The sequence below is a fragment of the Odontesthes bonariensis genome, chromosome 2, assembly GCF_027942865.1.
Source record: "Odontesthes bonariensis isolate fOdoBon6 chromosome 2, fOdoBon6.hap1, whole genome shotgun sequence".
Classification (NCBI taxonomy): domain Eukaryota; kingdom Metazoa; phylum Chordata; class Actinopteri; order Atheriniformes; family Atherinopsidae; genus Odontesthes; species Odontesthes bonariensis.
Genome location: NC_134507.1, coordinates 11,283,717 through 11,297,968, shown reverse-complemented (window position 1 = coordinate 11,297,968; position 14,252 = coordinate 11,283,717). Strand labels below are relative to the sequence as shown.

The 14,252-nt window shown below is 41.6% G+C and overlaps 1 protein-coding gene across 2 annotated transcripts in view; it reads left to right on the top strand.

Annotated features, from left to right (window-relative positions):
* The first annotated feature begins 5,548 nt into the window (after positions 1-5,548).
* Positions 5,549-14,252, top strand: part of micu1 (mitochondrial calcium uptake 1) — a 29,102-nt gene continuing 20,398 nt past the window's right edge. For both annotated transcript variants that reach the window (XM_075476982.1, XM_075476995.1), the window contains exons 1-3: positions 5,549-5,674; positions 10,435-10,599; positions 13,055-13,250. In XM_075476982.1, coding sequence (XP_075333097.1) covers positions 10,436-10,599; positions 13,055-13,250 — 360 coding nt within the window. In that variant the 5' untranslated portion in view covers positions 5,549-5,674; position 10,435. The remainder of the gene's footprint in view (positions 5,675-10,434; positions 10,600-13,054; positions 13,251-14,252) is intronic.

Sequence of the window (14,252 nt, the reverse complement as noted above, 5' to 3'; positions counted from 1 at the left end):
TCCCAAAGAGACACTAGCTAAAAGCGGCAGGCTTTGTACAGCAGACGAACAGTATCTGAAAGGGATGTACTTTGGCAAAAGGGAAATAATCCTGCAAAGACCTGACACAAAACCTGAAAGAGTCACCTGGCCCTTCAGTTGATCCATCTACTGTTTTTCGCAGCCTCATCAGAAATGGTCTTCGTGGACGGGTGGCTGTCAGGAAGCCATTCTTGAGGAAGGGAAACGGGGACAAAAAAGGCTGAGCTTTGCCAAATGACACAAGAACTGACATGAAAATCTGTGGCAACAGGTCTTATGGAGGGATGAATTATTGAAGCAGTGTGGGATCATCTTGACAGAGAACGGGGGGGAAAAAGGCAACCAGCATCCAAAGAAGAGCTTTGAGATGTCCTTCATGAAGGAGGTTGCTTAAAGAAGTTACAGTATAGACTGTCTGACAGGGTTTCAGACTGTGGTGGCAAATAAAGGTGCTCACATTAAAATGAACATTCCAACTCATTAGAATTGAACAAGCACTGTTTTTACTTTAAATACTTTCTATCCATTAATGTTTGCTCATATTCTAATAAATCACTGACCCTTTTAACAGTTTTCCTGGCAAAACATAATGAAATGAAGGGTTGCTCAAAACTTTTGCATGGTACTGTTTATTCTTTTAATGAATGGCCTCCTATCTTTTATCACATTACTCATTTCTTTCCTTTGTTCTAATTAAGATCAAACGATGATGGATGTAGGTACACAGCTACGTGTATAGGAGATGCTGTCTGTACCTATCTTTAGTTGTCCATTGTATATAACCGCTCACTAAACCATTATTAGGAAGATGTGTGAGCTCAAGATAGAGATGCTTACTTCAGAGATTTTCCCCAGCAACTATGCATCTGTCTAATATTAGCTTGTCCTTCAGTCACACTTTGGGACTTTGTCCCCAAAGAGTAACCGTCAGGATCAAATCAGACAAAGCTAATCCTCGACCGCTTTTAAACGGTTCAGACTGCTTCCAATTGCAGAACCACTTTCACCACCACCGTGCATTTCAAGGCCTCTGACACCATGTACCAGAGCAACGAGGCAAAAAGTCAAGTTTGAGGTCTTCTTGTTTTTTGTTTTTTTTTTAGAATCGCTCAATCACTGCAAATGCAGACAAAAGGAGTGCTAATGGGGTTGTTTGGTCAATGAATGTCAAGGAAACTCCCTTTTATTGACTGTGTAAAGCTTAATCTTTGACCAAGCTGGTCATGTAACCACCTGCCACACATGTATTGGTTAAGGAGTAAACGCATTCCGTAGATTTATATGATAACTCGCTTTATCTTAAGAGAATAAAAAGTAGACAAATTAGATTTGGAAAAAAACAACAACAACAACAGGATTTTTGTTGTTCTGATGTTAATTGAGCTTGTCCTCTGTTTGCGAAAGACTGTAGAATAATATGTGATTTCCCCTCATCGCCATCCCAATTTTCCTCTCTTTTTCTACAGGTGCAGTGCATCAGGCTTTGCGGGCGATGCAATTTATATGCAAATTGTCAGCCATGGACAATGACCTGCTTGAGGCCTAGAGGCTGCCTCGATTCATAAGGTGCTTCTTTGTGCCAAATACTACTAGGCATTGGCTCACAAAAAAACCTTGAGAGTGCTGCCTGAACTGCATGAGGTGTGTCTTCAGTTTAAACAAAAAACACTGCAGGTATTAGATTTGACTGTGTCTTTTCAGTCATATGAAACTGTCCAAGATTTTGTTTGCTCTCCGAATTGTGTTTATAGTGTTGAATCAGTGTAATAAAACCCATAAACAGTAGCTATACACGAGGGAAATAAAGCATCTGACCTCAACATATCTGCTGGCTTAAACTGTAAAAAATGAAAATGTAAGTTTTAAGAGCATAGTTTTCATCTCCTCAGTATCTACTCATCATCTCCCATATGGTTGTAAGTACTAACAGTGCAGATGCAAGATCACATGCCAGTGGCACAGCTTCTCCTCAGAGATGATGAGTGCTTTAATATGTCTCTGACAACCCCAACAGCCTGGATTCACAATCACAGACCTGAGATCATTTTATGCAAATACTGATTTAAATTCTAAACTGTGCCTCATGAATTCAAGTGCCAGATGCATCACTGTTTTAAATTGAACATGGCCAGTCGGCACAAATCTAGATTTATGCAATTCAAATGCGATCTGCACCAGAACTAATTGTTTTATTCATAGGTTTTGTCAAACTGTAGAGGAATAAAACTCTTAAGGAGAGACCATGCTGCTTTTAAACGCTGCCAGTCAAGGTCAGGATAAGGTGGGTGAATTGTGCAGAGTACAGAATGAGGTGTGGTTGAATGCCTGTTTGTGCTTGTGTGCACACATGTCTATGCATGATTGAAATGTGACTTAGCAGCACAAAAGAGCCCTACCTATTCAACAAAAAAGGTAGTGCACACTGGCGTGTAACTTCCATTACATCACACCACCAATCGGGTGCTTGTGTAAACACGGTCCTAACAAAGCAAGGTATGCTACCTTTGTCAAACACACATGAGGGCTTGCAGACACCACACCGAAATATGACTGTAACTGGAGCCTGCTTTTGTCTGCAGCCATCTATCCCTATTACACAAAAGAACAGATTGTGGATCAAGTTTCACCACATTTATCAGCCTCCACATATACTCAACTGCGAGTTGTCATGGGCTCACAAAAAAACTGCTTCGGTTGTAGTAAGCTAACACTCCCCTGTGGACTTACAAGTGTGTAGCACTGAAAAGTGCGACAGTCACGCACCAAACACAAGTCAAACATCTGCTAGAAGCAGTTCAGCTTCTGCAGGCCCGTCTTATCTCCTGCTCCACCTTTGGACTGTCACAATAACAGGATTGCTTTGATCAGCGTCCATTTCTCTCATATAGATGGCTGTGACACTGCAACACTGAGGCTGAAAGTAAAAGGCTTAACTTGAGAGGCGCATTTGACCTTCAAAGAAAACATAGTCATGCTAAAGGAAAGTGTGCTTAAGTCGCAAAAGAAAACTGGAGACACGAGTAGACTAAATAAAAGGGATCTTCTACGCTTCTGTATCTCTAATGGGGCAATATATTGAACTCTAATCGTAACCAGCAGCCCTGGATATGGTGACAGAACTAAAAGTGCAAGGAATGAGCCATTTAGCAGCTACCCCTATTCAGCTTCTTTTTTGGAGGAGCTAATGACTTGTGTGCGGAGTCTTGTATGCATTTGCTAACCAAATCAATTCTATTGTCCAAACTTCATGTCTTTTGTTTCGTTTTTAAAAACTGATTTGCATTATTGTATGCATATTTATGAGATTAATTATAGACTGACATGGCATCTGTAAATGAGATGAATGGCTCAAGATTAGAGAAATATATGCTTCCATTGTGGAGTCCTGGGCCATGCTGAGGTTATTGTTGTTGTGAAGCCATACACATTAAATGAGAAATTTCATTAGCTGACAATTACATATTGTGTATGTACATATTGTGTAGGTCGCGTGATAAATTGCTTGTATTAATGATCCCTACACTGGAGAGCTGCATGCACAATTAAACCAAGAAGAGAAAAAAAGCAGCCAGAGTTAAACAGTGCTTTAACAAAGGATGGTGAGGTGAAAAAAAAGTTAGTGCTGATAGTAATTTGTAAAATAGATTGTAAGCAGTCAACTTAGTTGTGGTGTGTGTGTGTGTGCTGGATAATATATTGTTTCGTCATGTAATGGTTGTATTGATCAAGCAATATACATGCTCATGTTTAATTTATAAAGGCATTCGACCATATTCTCCTTAAAAATCACGCAGCCTATAAGGTGAAACATTTGCCACCATTTTTACCAAGTCATCCCTTATTCATGGACCTACAGCCAATAAACCTCCCTGCATGGCACTCTGCAACCCACCAAATGTCATGAAAATTTGATGATCAGATACAGTGAAGTAATGCATGCTCGGTGCGTTCACATTTTGTCAAAGTTTATCTACCACAGAGACAATGAAAGGAATGCGTTGTTTTAAACTGCAGGTGAAACAGTTCACCGTACGCCACACACAGAAGCAGGGTTCCAGGCACACTTTGTCCACTGTTGCTTTTCCGTTACCATCACCACTTTTTAAAAATTTTTTTATTCTATCTCAGCCCAGATTCCTGAGTCCATGGTCTGAGCTTATACTGTATGGTGACGTGAAAATACTGCAGAGCACTGATTGGCCAGAGAGAATCATCAACTGTGAAAGACTGGCACACAATTTACAACATAAGATATCTGTGCATGAATGCTTGACTAGGTTTATTACCTGCGAGTGTGGGTTTACAGATCGATCTTTGTTTCTCTGCTGAGCGGAGCTGAGCTCTGTGACGCTCAGTCGTTATCTCCCCCAAAAGATATTCAAAACCTTCTGAACCACAAGCCTGTCATAACCTCATACAGTTCAGTCACTCCTCTACACTCCTCACATGTAATTAGCTTTGGATAAAAACCTGTGCTAAATCAATGTAATGTAACAAAGACACACTGCAAAGTTATGGGTCTGATTGTGGTGTTGTTGCAGCTTGACACACTGTGCTCATAAAAGCTGATCCCACTCAGAGTGAGGGGATATTGGAAAACAAAGCATAGAAGAGCCATACTGTACCGCAACATACCCTGTTCTGGAAAAACACCAAACAATGCCTCATCTTTGAGACTGCAGAGATATCATTTTCTTGTGTAATTGCCTGTTTATTTACAGAATATATATATATATATATATATTTTATAATATATTTGTATGTTTGGTCATCTCACATATCAAAACGCTACAGTTGCCAGAAAACTTTGTCATGGAATAGGGGTTGAATATTTTTGCAAGTCATTGTGTTTCTCTGGTTTCTTTTAAAACACATGTTTAATATATACAGTAATTCTACACATTGATCGGACTGTGTTGATATTTGGGGTTTGGGTACAACTATTCTGACATTTTATCTTAACAGATCTAACCAGTATTTGAACTGCATTTTCCTTTTTCTCTCTATTATTAATAGCTATCACTATGCCATTTTGTGTAGAGTCACGGAAAACTGAAATTTGCACTGAGCTCTTAGCCTGGCTACTGAGCTCTCTGTTTCTTTGGACTTTTAAGTCCCCATGGTAAATCTATGACACATCCCCAGGTCGTCCCACAGCCTTTCTTCTCACATTTTGGTCTTCGTCCACCAAAATGGATGCAAGACATTAGTTATCTTGTAGCGGTTTGCTACGGGAAGGCCAGCTATATAGACCACTCACGTTTTTTGAGTACTGTCATGGAAGACTGGCAGCAGAGAGTAGAAGTTGCATGTTTTATGTTTTAAAGTGAATTGTAAAGATGGTTGTTATAGATTAATTTATATTTATATTTATATTTATATTTATATTTATATTTATGATTAATAAATCATAATGACTGTGCAACTCACACCAATCAGTCCTTGGCGTGGTGGGAGGGAGCCCATTTGATCTTAGAGGGGCGGGGCAGCGGACATGTGGCCCCGCCCTGCTGTGTGCACAGTTATTGGCGAACACGGAACTACTGTTAGTGCTCCATCTCCATAGAAAGACGAGGCGTAAACGAATTCTGTCAGACCGGGGACCTTAGCATTTTTCGACTGAGTGTTTTTTTTTTTTGTCGTCGTCGTTAAAGTAAGTAACCGTATCGCTTCAGTAGCTACAAAACAGCTTTCTAATGAAACAGTGTCAAACTAGTCTGTGAAAAAGCAGCACCCCGAGCTATTAGTTGCCATGTATCCCGTCGCTCTCCAACTTGCTAGCTAGCGATATGCTAGCGTTCGCTGCAGCCCTACGAAACAGTTCTCTTACTGCTGTACTTGTAAGCTAAACATGTGACGGACAAAGCATAAAGCGTGTGAACTGACATTGAAAACGTTTGTTGTTGTCGGCTGATAAGCAGCTGCTAACCTTGCATGCCCGCTGGTTATTGTCTACGACGTTAACTTGGAGCTAAAAACAAGACGCCGAGGTCCCTGTGTTCATTTGAACAAATCCGGGCAGGTTCACGTTTTCGATGCGGTTTGATCTGATATAACAATAACATTACCCTCAGCATCACGATTTATAACTGCTGGTTAGCGTTAGCTCACTGTTGTTGTAGACCCCGACTAACTGGTGGGAACTTTGAAACCATATCAGCCACAGCCCACATGGAGGAGGATGTTGCTTTTCTGGGGTTATTTTTATTATTTGTTTTTACTTTAATGCCCAGATAACAAGGATTTTGTTGAGACTAAACTCAAGTGTTAATTTGGGCTGGGCAACCTTCAGCTAGAAGTTTGGGTGATATAAATCACTCAAGTGGACCCTCGGGAGTTTGTCACCTTTGTCATAAATTGGCATCAGATTAAACTCCTCCATCATTAACCCACAGTGAGCACAGGTGTGTTTTTCTCTTCATATTCCTCTTGGACAGCGAGAAATTGCTCTCTTATGAGTCACTACATTTTGCATACAGGCAGGTTATTGTTGCCTGTCCTTTGTATTTGATAGAAAATTAAGTCACGACAGACCTCCTCCTTGATGTCAGTGTAGTTTATTGTTGCTCCTTAATTCATGTGTCCTGACACACGCACTGGTTTGTGACCTAGAATCATCTGGGACAGTTGCTGCTGCTTTTTTTTTTTTTTGGGCAGTCATTTTCAAAACATACTTGGCTTATTAAAAAAAAAAAAAAAATCCCAAAGCACATTATATTTGCCTGTGTGGGATACTTGTCAATGTCAGCTATTACCAGCTTTTGCCCAGGCAAGATGGCTTCTCTTGTGTTCCAGCTACCTTGCAAGGTACAAGTTGATATCTGTTGTCTTTATGAGGCACTGAGGTGGCCGTGCAACTCTTCTGTCAGTATTTCCGGTACTTCTGAGAGTTTATGCTGATGGATTTTGAAGCAGAAAACATTGCAGCGGTACATAAGAAATGCCAAGTTTACTCTTTTAACCCCCCCCCCCCCATTCAGGGAAAGAGCAGGCCACTCCATTTGAGGTACCCCAGTTCACTAATGATGCAACCTCGATGAGCTGGAGGGTTTTTGAAGATGAAATTAGGCTTGTGTTGTTGATGCAGGGGCACAATGACTGGATTAATTATGTTTTTCAGGTAGTATGGACTTGTCACCGTACCATTCACAAAGTGTAGGGCGGTTCTGTACTGACTAGACACACCTGCCCACACTGTAACACCACCACAACCAAAGGCTTGTCTGGTGACAACAGTGGCTGATGCATTGCGCTCTTCTTGACGTCTTTAACATCGTTGGCAGCCATCTTTCTGCTCATCGTGAATAGGCTTTCATCAGAGAACAGCACTGAGTCCCACTGGTCCCTCGTCCAGCGTAAATGCTCCCTGGCCCATGCAAGACGATGACACCTGTGTCTGGTGGTGTGGTCAAGTACCCTTGCAGGTCGTCTAGCACGCAGACCACGCTGATGCTTTATGCATTTGGCAGACGCCAACCATTTCGAATGGTCTGGCATGACACTTGGGTGCCTCTCACCTCCCTTAAATGTGCCTGGAGTTGAGTGGCATTCATCATCCGGTTCTGCAGGGCACTGTTCACAATCAAGCTGTCATCAGTGTGGGATGTGGCCAAAGGACGTCCACTTCTATGCCTTGCTGTGACTTCCAGTCTCTCTGGATCTCTGTTGCAACCTGCTAATGACACTCTAAGCTCAGTGGCCACATCCGTCTGAGAACATCCTGTTGGAAGCCTCGCAATGGCGAGGTACCGTTGATCAATTGTTAGGTGTCGTCTTGGTCTGACGATGTCAAAATGTGAACAGCATGATGAGGAGGACTGTTTAAAAATGTTTTGGTCGATTCATGGATCAAACACCTGTTGTGAATTTTGTTGTTCAGTTCCTTGTTAGAGAACAAAAACTTGTGCAAAAAGCATTGCAACATTGAACAGTTGGACATGTACATTCAAAGTTTACAGAAGGTCACAATAAGTTCACCTGTAAAGGTTAAAGCCGGATATCCCTAACTTTTTGTGAGTAGCTTAAAGGACAGGTGATATAAAATGTTGATGACAAGGAACTATGTAGATCCACCAATTCAAAAGAAATTTCTTTTTCTAATCCAGTGACCCTAGCTCTGATTGGTGTTGATGAATGTGTCACGGGCAGCCTGCTACAGCAGCATCTGTCACTGGGGCCTTTTTTTGTTGTTGTCATTTTTAGAAATTGCAAACCTGGATAATGAAGTAATATTTTCGAAACAGTTTCTGTGTAACCATGTGGTGAAATTTGTCCCATCACATGCAGGAGTGTGCTTGGTTAGGAGACTAAAAACAGGAGTCCACAATCTTTATATTTCACTACATTTACTAAAAAAATAAATAAACTTGGTAAAGACTTTAATGAAAAAGAGCCCATTAAATTTAGGCGTGGGCCAATTTTGTTCAAAGTATGGCAGAGCCGAGCGCTCCCATATTATTTTGGTATCGAGTTAAGAAGAAAGAAGACTATAAACAAACAACACTCCGTCAATACTTTCTCCGCCTGCTTCAACACTGGACAACCTTTTAGATTTCATAAGACAAAGTTGAAACAGACTAAAGAAAAGGGTTTGGGTCACTTCTTGCCTTGAGGTGTGTATGTGCCACAGATTCCCAGACTTGATTCAATCACCATTCAAAAGGTCCCAGTTGAGTCTGATTGTGATATTGTTTGGAGTTGGTCAGGGACATTTCGGTTATTATATCAACTCTGCTCAGAAGAACTAAAGGCTCACATTGCCATTCAAGACTAATACAGAACAATCTTTGGGCAGCCACATGGAAAGTAATTCTTTCTGTTGGATCCTTTGAATAAATACTGATTTTTAATTAGAAAGATAATGTTTAAAAGGACCTTTTTAACTACCCAGCTGCCTCATTACTCCTCCAAAATGAACTGTACACATGAGGAGGTTACAGTTGTACTGCGACTCATTTAAAATAGTTTTTCTATCTTAGACTATGATCAAATTAGACTAGTTTTGAGGATTCAGACAAATGTTTTTGTATATATACATGTGTGTGTGTATTTTTCTTTTCTTTTTTAGAAAAAAGTTACAGTGCCTAAACATAACATTGAAATCACGTAAATTCAGATTGATTGCTTACTGTTCCCTTTAGTCTTAATTGTCACGGGCTGCTGAACTCTCCAATTAACATGTGCCATGCCTTTTTTATTTCTTTTCTTCCTGCTGAGTCCATTTGAATGTGCCTGAATCGTTAATATGGTATCAACCAATGGTAGGCTGAGCTCTCTGCGACGCAAACTCATCTGTCCTGTAGTTTGAAAAGCGCACACACGGGAGCCACGAGTACACACCAATAGTCTGTTCGCTTAATTGTTAATCATCTTTCCGTGACACTTTTGAATTAAGTGGCATTACAGTCGGACAAGGAGTTCTGGAGCTTAGCTGCGCCAATGGAAATGAGTTTTCGCCTTGCTTCCTGGTCCAGGGGGATTTCAGGAGATTTGTGCTCAGATTGATGGATGTATAGTTTTGCCAGTTGTGCATGGTGATAGGCCCAAATTCATCCAAAGAATGAAGTGTTCCAAAGGTCATCTTTTGAGATAGATTAATTACTTTTTAGGTCGTGCTTTCCAAGTCGTTACCAAAGACTTCCATGGATTATGATTGGACTGAGCAGTGGTAGCTGAATGCTGCCTTAAGGATCTAAGTATATACTGTACTGTGTATGTATATATTGAACTAGTTTCCTGTTCTGATTGTGAACTCTGTGTGATTTATTGTAAAGGAGAATTAAGCTTCATCTTAATGTAAAACATGTATATTTGATCATGTTATTGCTCAAAGTTCCATTTCATCACGTTTTATTTTTAAAATATGGTTTGATGCGTGAAGTTTGCTAAATTGGACAAAAAACCAAAAACATTCTGGAAAATTTTCATTTGAAAAAACAGTTTTCAGCTTGTATTAGATAAGCCGGTTGCTTTGACGATATTTCCCATGGGGCACGTGGGCACAACATGCCTACACTGTGTGCTTTAGTAGTAGGGCTGTAAATTGTACTTGTATACATCAAAGTAGCTGCAGGGACTTCGGTGGTACGTTCAAATTCAACGGCCTGTCGCTCTAAATTGTAACTCCTCATGAGTAAAGCTGCACAGCACCATCATACCACCTTGACCACGAATCCTGGTGGCAAAAAAGCATGCAAATACCCTCCATTTAAAGTGGAAACCTCAAATCTGGTGTAGTCAAAACCAAAGTCAATATTTCTGGGTTCTTTATTTTAGTTTGATTTAGTTTCACTACCCTTAATATTGTTCTGCAATGTACTAGTATGAATAGATCAACATCTTAATGATCAAGTGCGTCAAAACGTCTCACTTTACGGGATGCTACAACTCTCATCATACCTTTTCTGTCCGCAGGATGTTTCGCTTGCGGGCGTTGTCCGCAGTTTCGGTGGGGCTGGCGCAGCTGTCCCGCCGTAATCACAGTGGGGCAGTGCGAGGGACTGACCGAAGGAGGCTGATGCTGGCAGCCCTGGCTGGGGTAACTGGTGTGTCTGCTAGTGCCGGACTGCTCTGGCAAAGGTAGGGCTCTTAAATACACTGTTGTCAGATGAGGTGGCTCGGGCATCTGGTGAGAATGCCTCCTGGACGCCTCCCCGGTGAGGTGTTCCGGGCCCGTCCCACTGGGAGGAGGCCCCGGGGAAGACCCAGGACACGTTGGAGAGACTATGTCTCTCGGCTGGCCTGGGAACGCCTCGGGGTCCCCCCAGAAGAGCTGGAGGAAGTGGCCGGGGACAGGGACGTCTGGGTCTCTTTGCTCAAGCTGCTGCCCCCGCGACCCGATCCCCGGACCAGCGGAAGATAATGGATGGATGGATGGATAGTTTTTTTTTTACACTGCTTAGAAGATGATAATGGTCTACTTTTGTTGTGCTCAAAGATACTATATTTGTCCCTCAAGAGGAACATTTCGGGTGCTTTGATGTGCGAGAGACTAGCGACTTGTCCGGCTTGTAGCCTGTTTGTCGCACAGTGACAGCTGGGACGGGCTCACAACAGTGGCCATTCATTTGTCACATCTTTAGAGATGTGTATTTATAGAGTTCCTGTCCAAAACAAAGTGTTTCTTCTAAACGACACATCTCTATGAGTACAGTATGTCATGTGTTGTCCTAATCAAATAAAGTAACCTGGGCTTTGCTCAAATGCAGCTTGACTTTTTTTGCACACGTCAAATTTTTAATTTATAATTTCCCAATGTTGTTGAAGGTCATCCATTGACACGAAGGCGGATGCTAAGTTAAGGCAGGGTGTTAGAGAGAGTGCCAAAGGTAGAACTCTTCTGGGACAAAATGACATCTGCAGTAGGCAGAGTGATAGATGGTGCCTCAAGGCTTTTCAGACTGATGGGATGAGACTGTTTGTGGCTTTCACTTCAGGCTTTATTCTCCTTGTGTTGCATTAAACTGAATCATTTAGCCTTCACCAGAAAGGCCCAGCTATTTATTATTATTATTATTATTCCAATTTTCTGTGTAGTCAGAAATATGGTAAAGTGTGAGTTTGGCAAGATAAACCTCTCAACATTGCAAGAACTAAACAGTGCAGAACACTATGGCTGTGTTCGAAACCGCATACTACATACTTGCGTACGGCATACTCATCGATCAGACAGTATGCAGAGCGTTTACCCACAATGCATTTCGCTCCTACCCGAGCCGAAATCAGCCGGCCTGAACTTAGCTGATTTCGCTTAAGCTCTAAACTCTGTAAACTTTAGCAACATTTGAAACATTTTCAGGCGAGAAAGTAGTCGTTTAGATCCCCAACGTGTTGAAAATCTGACAAAATACCGGCTATTTACAATTTTGTTGCGACGAATTCGCTGCTACTAAAGCTATCCGCAGTGAGCAACGCACTTCCGGTTATTTTCACAAAATAAAATACCCGTTGCCTTTTGTCATAGGGAAAGCCATTACGATACAATTGGTGCTTTTGTTTTGAAAACAGGTGAACAAGTGAACCTACCCTCGTTGTAGCGAGCTTGAAACTGCCGTTTTGACAGAAAATCGATCGGCGACGTCAAGTTACGTTGCATCTTGGGTAGTTTGAGTATGAGTAGTAACCTCATGATGCATACCCAACATTTCGGCAAAACTAGTATGCATTCGGGAAAAAAGTCAGTATGAGTAGTAGGAGAAGTATGCGGTTTCGAACACAGCCTATATCCCTCTCGCCTCCTAACGGCACATAACAAGCTGCAAAGCAAAGGCTCTTGCATACTTCCTTAAAGCTGCAGTCTGCAAGATTTGTTGTTGTCATATGTAATGTCCTACTTTTTGGCATTTTAAGAGTTTACATGATCTATCAGAACGCTTGAAGTTGAAAACGGTGACCTCCGTAGTCGCAAAATGCAAGAAATGCTTATTTTTTAACCGAAAAATAAAAAGTTATTCAACTTCCTGTCCCGCCCCTTCAAAACACATGAGAACTCGTGCACGTAGACGTGCACGCCAGATGCGCTTACACGACTCCTCATTCATCAACTCACCTGTCATTTGCGATCATAGAAGACACAGTAAGTAGACTAGCCCGAAATGAAGTTCAATAGTCCAGATAAATAAGCGTGGGGACGAGCCTACCTTGTATCGCGTGTGCACAATCGGTGATTGACAGGCAGCAGAGCCCAGCTCGTAAACCTGATTGGTTACCTTTTACCGGTCCGGTCTGCAATTTTGTAAACAAACCTGCTGGCTTTGGAGGGACCTAGCGGGACATATAGGGGACCTAGAGAACTCTTTTTTTTTTTTTTGTATTGGGGTATTTAATGTACTACTTTCAGAATCCCCGGACAGTTCCAGGCATTATGCTTGAAAAAGAGTTGCAGACTGCAGCTTTAAGTCTACTTGGTGGAATGAAGCATAAGGAGATATTGCAGTACGAAACTACTTTGTGTGAAAGCTGAAAACTGTCCCTTGGGTATCAATTTGTTTTTTCATGCGTTGATTTGTTTGTGTTTTTTCTTTTCATAAATTAGAGCATATGCTGACGCAGGACCCTCTGTTCGACACTCCGAGCAACCGAGTGGAGAAGAATCTGATTTTGTGAGAGATACGGACCCAGAGATGGAGTCTGAGAAATCAGTTGAATCCAGCAGTGGGGATGAGGCTGCAGGCGATGACGGCGGAGAGGGGAAAAAAAAGAAGCCCCGCTCAGGATTCCGTGACCGCAAGGTAATCAATAAACAATAACCTGCAGCCATTCAGTCAGTCACAAGAGCTGTGTTTTGAAAGGCCACCCCGGTCAATGTCCAATATGCAAACGCTAGTATATTTTGACTGAATATTTACAGGGACGCACAGAGGTAATCAGCCTGCATTTCTGCTGTCATAAACAATGGACATGTACCACCCTTCAGATTTTATTGCTGATAATTAGGCAGCAAATGACAAAGGACAAACAGAAGGGGAGTCGACAGTCCTTCATCTGATGCCAAATAAACAGTTTCTTGCTCAGCATATTATTGTTTGAGTTGTGAGTAGAAGGGATTTGAACAGTTGATGCGCTTTTTTTTTTAATTTTTTTTTTAATTTTTTTTTTTTTTAAATGAATTGTGATGTGATTGTGCAGGTGTATCTGAGTTATGGGTGCAGATGTGAATATTGCGCAGTCACTCTTGCCTCAGCAGCAGCTGCAGCCGCATTCTGTTGACAGCATACGTCTGGAGAGCAAATTTATGCCCCCACTGTCCTTGAAGTGATCCATTGTCTTTGGAGTTTTATAGTATGTCTCGTGTGAAGTATTGAAACATTAAATTTAGTTTGTCTTTATAACACTGATTTAACTTTTTTTTTTTTTTTTTTAAAAGATGATCAGACCTGAACGACTGAAAAGTGTAAACTCAAACGCAGCACGTGGGAGACTTCACTTTGCATTCAAATAGTTTGCGTTAACCTGTTTACTTTAAAGCTGATCAACTTCTCTTGCTCAGAATAGGGAAAAAAACAATGAATTAAAAGAAATAAAAAGCAGCCATATTTGCAGTTTGGTGCAGACGTTTGGACAAATTCCCACCTGTGAATGGTTCGTTAAGTAGAACGTCAGTTGACGTCTAAAAGGTTAAAGATGAAACCATCCATTTCGTAAACTGGCTTATTCCACCTCAGGGACACGGTGGTGCTGGGGGGCCAATCCCAGCAGCCATCAGGTGAGAGGACTGCTCACCCTGTCATTTG